Source organism: Hylobates moloch, unplaced genomic scaffold (genome assembly GCF_009828535.3).
Source record: "Hylobates moloch isolate HMO894 unplaced genomic scaffold, HMol_V3 SCAFFOLD_3, whole genome shotgun sequence".
Taxonomy (NCBI): domain Eukaryota; kingdom Metazoa; phylum Chordata; class Mammalia; order Primates; family Hylobatidae; genus Hylobates; species Hylobates moloch.
Window position 1 is genome coordinate 164,098,491 of NW_026652278.1, and position 5,736 is coordinate 164,104,226.

Here is a 5,736-nt window from a genome sequence, read left to right on the forward strand (position 1 = left end):
TACTTATAATTATTGTAGCTATTTCTAACATAAGTTCGTGAGGTTTTCATGTTCCCATTCAAAGTAATATGTAGGTAGAGACTAATATAATTCCTTAAGCCTTATGAAAATTAGTTTTTTATTGATAACTATCTATCTTATTATTTTTAACTTGCCATAACTTCTAGTTTGGCCAGAAGAAATCAGATCTAAAACATACAAAGCCTAGAAAAAATGTAAATACATTTAAATTTCATTGCTCTCACCTTTGTATTTTGAAGCAAACCAAGAAAGCATTTTTCTTTCTGAATTGCATTAGGCTTTTTTTTTTCTCTGTTTGTGAAGTACTAAAGGAAACACAAAACAATAGAGATCAGACAAGAAAATGGCAGCACTCAGAAAAAGTTATCATTTTCTAAATAAAATAACCTCCAAAGTCTTTACTCCCTCTATCCAGCATTCTGATATTGAATATTTACGTACAGAATTGTCATTGAATTTTGACGTGTTAGGTCAGCTCTGCTGAAGTAGAATCATAAGGGGATGGCAACTATTGTACTTGAAAAGAGTTCACACACATAGGTAAGAGGAATAAACACAACAAAAAAGAAAAAAACAAATACACTGCAGAAGCTAATAATAAGTACACAAAGTACACAACTGTATTTATTACATTTTGCAAGCACTTTGTTCTACATTTCAAAAACGCCACCATCAAGCTGTTGGCACATTTATGTACAAAACAGATTAATTGTAATGCCTGCTACAAAGCACTCTGTGAAAATACAAACTCTAATACCAGAAATAAAAGCCAAAAGTGTCAACATCATTACATAAGTTGAAAAGACAGTTTTAGAAATTATCACAAACCGTTAAGACACGGAACTGAAACACTATAATATAGAATTTAAAGAAGCCCATTAATACTTTTGCTGAATATCTGTAATACTGCATATATCAGAAAAATGTTGAACCAGTAAGATAATCTAAGCATAAAGAAAAGGAAGCAAAATGAACCCCAAATTAATTAAATAATACTACAGAATGCATAATCATGCCACAGATATCCCTAGTAGTACCCCCTACCTACTACAAGAACTTGTAAAATTACTGATGATGCATGACTAGTCATTGTACAAAGATTGTTTCACTCAATAAAGTTTTATTAGAAATGCAGTTACACTGAGAAAGGATTTCACAATGGTCAAATCAGTGCACAATACTACCTAGTTTTATACACTGACAAAAATGTCTTGTCAGGCTACATCATTTTAGAAGACACTTTACAGCATTCTTGTAGCATTAGAAATAAAAGAAGAGAGTCAAGGTTAAAACAAACACCAAATTTGGTCCAATAATACTGATTGCTCTTTTTTAAAATTCCTTTGATACAGGTACTTTTTATAAATGAATATGAATGAACATTCGGTTAAAATGACTTACTTGAAATAAAAACACAAATATATCACTACACTTTCAAACAATACATTCTATAGGGGCCTCTGACCACACTTTAGAAAACACTACAGGTAAACCAACATAGATTGGAAGGCTGCAAGCAAAGCTATTATATTAATGGAAGCCTTTTCAAATATATCATACACATTTTAGGAATAGTTTACAGAGGTGCAATCCATTAAAACTTTTAAAGTAGGTAAAACAACTTCCGAGGGGTTAGTGTGCTTATTTGTAATAAACCACCTTCATAAAGGTAATTAATTTTCCACATTAGCATATTAAAAGTTCCAATCCAGCCACTTCTTAAATCACAAAGAGATCATTCTTCAATAGTCTACAGTAGTTATTTCCATTAAAATTGTCTCTATATACTAAACTTTAAAAGGTAAGCCTGGTGTCACAATCTTAAAAAGGCAACTAGCCATGCATTAGCATTACTGTTTCTACATGCTCACAACATAAACATGAGTAATCTGAGGGAAATACCTTTTAAGAACATCAAGAAAAAGTACAATGTTAACAAAGATAAGAAGCACTTTTTTTTTTAAACCTACTCTTACAAATTTAGAAATTGCACCTTAGATTGATGAAAACATGAACCAGGGCCTATAGTAATATGGCCACTGATCTTCAGACAAAATTTCCATATTTCAAGAGTCATCATGATGTCATCTCTATCTATTGTTCATAATGTACAATGGTCCCTTTGAAGGTTACCTGTAGTTAAACTAGTTACCGAAATCAAAACTAAAAAGTATAAAAAGCTATTTTCTTTTCAAAACATAAGAAACAATGCAAAAGGTGTTATGTATGACACATGGGAAGTGGTTAAAAATCAAACAAATCTTTGCATTTGACAATGTTAGTATCTTTGATTTTACCGAACTAGTAAATGAGTTTGAGAAATTTAAAAAAAAAAAGGCTGGATAGGAGCTTGTAGAAAAGATCTGATTTACATCAATTTAATAAATTGGGAAATTAAGTGCTAAACAACAAAGAATTGTACTCAGGTGATTCATAAGTCACCTTACATATCATTGATGAGAAGCACTTTCATTTTGTTTTTTAAAGGTTGGATGGTTGGATGGCCCTTAGTTAAACACCAATGCATTCAAATGGTAGAAAGAACAGGAAGATGCATTTATGTGTATGCATTGAGCCGCTCTTTGGAGCGAGTGGAGTGGATGTCATGAAGCTCTTGCTCTTCCTTCGACTTGATGTCTTCATACTTCTGCATCCGGCAGGCGTCTTTCACATAGGCCCAGTTGGCAGACAGAACCATAAGGTAGTGTACCTAATCAAAGACAAAAATAATTTATATTGGAAGTTTGTTCAGTGTCTTCATTACACCTTGCTATCTCGAAAGAAGTCTTCGAATTATAGATCTTTATAGGAAATGTTCACATATAAAATGGAACCAAAATTTCTTTGGTAATAGAAACAATATAAAATATATTTTTCATTCCTCCAACTATATCCCACCATATTCTTGGCACCGTTTCTTTCAGTATCTCTTTCTCTTTTTCAATTCTTGCAAGTAATCCAAAACTAATTCTTAATCTTTATGGGATGTTTCCTGCCCAATGCGTCCTCATTTGCCCAAACCACAGACGATTCATTTCATGTTCATGTATCTGTGTTTTATAATCCATAAGCAGAAATATTCTCACATACCATTTGTATCTAACTGACTTGAATTAATTGGAGGTTCTATTACCCCAATTAAAGAGAGATCATGGAAACCCCCAAATATACCTGTGGATTTGATTATCAGGTTAATTTTGCATATGATGAATTTTGTAGTTTCTTTTGTATTATAAACTACAGGAGATAAAATATTGTGTTATATGGATTTTTTATATGTATATACATTCACAAAAACTAGAATAGCGCCATGTTCAAAAAGCAAGCTCCTGGTTTGTCTTGAGTAATGAAGTTGCTGGAGAACTAAAGCTCCTTTATTTGACTTGAGTTTACCCAGCAATGAGACCGCTTATTTGTTTTTCTTTTCTTTCTTCCCTCTTGGTCCACAGGGGAGATAAAGCAACTTTCCACATGATGAATTTTGATGAATAGGGAAGAGAAACTAAGTTGACAGTTATTTACTTTCTCTGAGTTTTAAAGGGTGGGCAATATTTTCATCCAACATTCAGAAAAATAGAACACTAAGATTTTGATAATTAGTAAACAGTACATTGAAAGAGGAGGCGGGCTGGTTCTAGAAAAGTACAGATGGATATAAAGAATGCAATGTCAATTCTAAATAGTGAATATTGTGGTGTGTTCAGGTAGTCAACAAACAGCAAAAAACAAAACAATTTTGACACGGGATGTAAGGGAAAAGATGCATACCACTATAAATAACCTATTTTTAGAATTTTCTGTTTCCTCTGAAGTTTAGCATTTTGTTTAAGGAACATTGTAAGTCACCTGAAAGCAGGGGCTGTCAGTTATATTCTTGTACATTATGGCATTTACATAGTGAAAGCATAATCACTATATATATATATGGATTAAATAAGGCTTATACACATAATGAAGTTTATGCAGAATTTTGTTGCTGTAAAATATCAAGTGCTGTGGAGAGTGATTAGTACATAGCAGATACACAAAATATTTGTCAAATAAATGAATATATTTTTCAATCTTCGAAAACTTTTCATAATATCTGAGAAAATGTGGCCCCCAAATTATTATTAAATATGTATAAGTGAGGCCGGGTGTGGTGGCTCACACCTGTAATCCCAGCACTTTGGGAGGCCAAGGTGGGTTGATCACTTGAGGTCAGGAGTTCAAGACCAGCCTGGCCAACATGGTGAAACCCCATCTCTACTAAAAATACAAAAAATAGCTGGGTGTGGTGGCACGTGCTTGTAATCCCAGGTACTTGAGAGGTTGAGGCAGGAGAATGGATTGAACCTGGGAGGCGGAGGTTGCAGTGAGCTGAGATCACGATACTCTACTCTAGCCTGGGCAACAGAGTGAGACTCTGTCTCAAGAAAATACATATATATGTTTACATAATATGTATTATATATAAAATATATATTTTTATATTATATATATTTTACATACATGAGGAAGCACCTGTGATAGTGTGCTCAGAATGATGGTTTCCAGCTTCATCCATGTCCCTATAAAGGACATGAACTCATCATTTGTTATGGCTGCATAGTATTCCATGGTGTATATGTGCCACATTTTCTTAATCCAGTCTATCGTTGTTGGACATTTGGGTTGGTTCCAACTCTTTGCTATTGTGAATAGTGCCGCAATAAACATATGTGTGCATGTGTCTTTATAGCACCATGATTTATAGTCCTTTGGGTATATACCCAGTAAGGGGATGGCTGGGTCAAATGGTATTTCTAGTTCTAGATCCCTGAGGAATCACCACACTGACTTCCACAATGGTTGAACTAGTTTACAGTCCCACCAACAGTGTAAAAGTGTTCCTATTTCCCCACATCCTCTCCAGCACCTGTTGTTTCCTGATTTTTTAATGATGGCCATTCTAACTGGTGTGAGATGGTATCTCACTGTGGTTTTGATTTGCATTTCTCTGATGGCCAGTGATGATGAGCATTTCTTCATGTGTTTTTTGGCTGCATAAATGTCTTCTTTTGAGAAGTGTCTGTTCATGTCCTTTGCCTACTTTTTGATGGGGTTGTTTTTTTTTTTCTTGTAAATTTGTTGGAGTTCATTGTAGATTCTGGATATTAGCCCTTTGTCAGATGAATAGGTTGCAAAAATTTTCTCCCATTCTGTAGGTTGCCTGTTCACTTTGATGGTAGTTTCTTTTGCTGTGCAGAAGCTCTTTAGTTTAATTAGATCCCATTTGTCACTTTTGGCTTTCGTTGCCATTGCTTTTGGTGTTTTACACATGAAGTCCTTGCCCACGCCTATGTCCTGAATGGTATTGCCTAGGTTTTCTTGTAGGATTTTAATGGTTTTAGGTCTAACATGTAAGTCTTTAATCCATCTTGAATTAATTTTTGTATAAGGTGTAAGGAAGGGATCCAGTTTCAGCTTTCTACATATGGCTAGCCAGTTTTCCCAGCACCATTTATTAAATAGGGAATCCTTTCCCCATTTCTTGTTTTTGTCAGGTTTGTCAAAGATCAGATAGTTGTAGATATGCGGCATCATTTCTGAGGGCTCTGTTCTGTTCCATTGATCTATGTCTCTGTTGTGGTACCAGTACCATGCTGTTTTGGTTACTGTAGCCTTGTAGTATAGTTTGAAGTCAGGTAGCGTGATGCCTCCAGCTTTGTTCTTTTGGCTTAGGATTGACTTGGC

At 34.4% G+C, this 5,736-nt stretch overlaps 1 protein-coding gene across 4 annotated transcripts in view; it reads right to left on the reverse strand.

The window, feature by feature from the left end:
- Positions 1 to 611: 611 nt before the first annotated feature.
- The window catches only part of GPM6A (glycoprotein M6A), a 371,158-nt gene continuing 366,033 nt past the window's right edge, over positions 612 to 5,736 (reverse strand). For all 4 annotated transcript variants that reach the window (XM_032148943.2, XM_032148945.2, XM_058436901.1 and 1 more), the window contains exon 7: positions 612 to 2,731. In XM_032148943.2, coding sequence (XP_032004834.1) covers positions 2,579 to 2,731 — 153 coding nt within the window. In that variant the 3' untranslated portion in view covers positions 612 to 2,578. The remainder of the gene's footprint in view (positions 2,732 to 5,736) is intronic.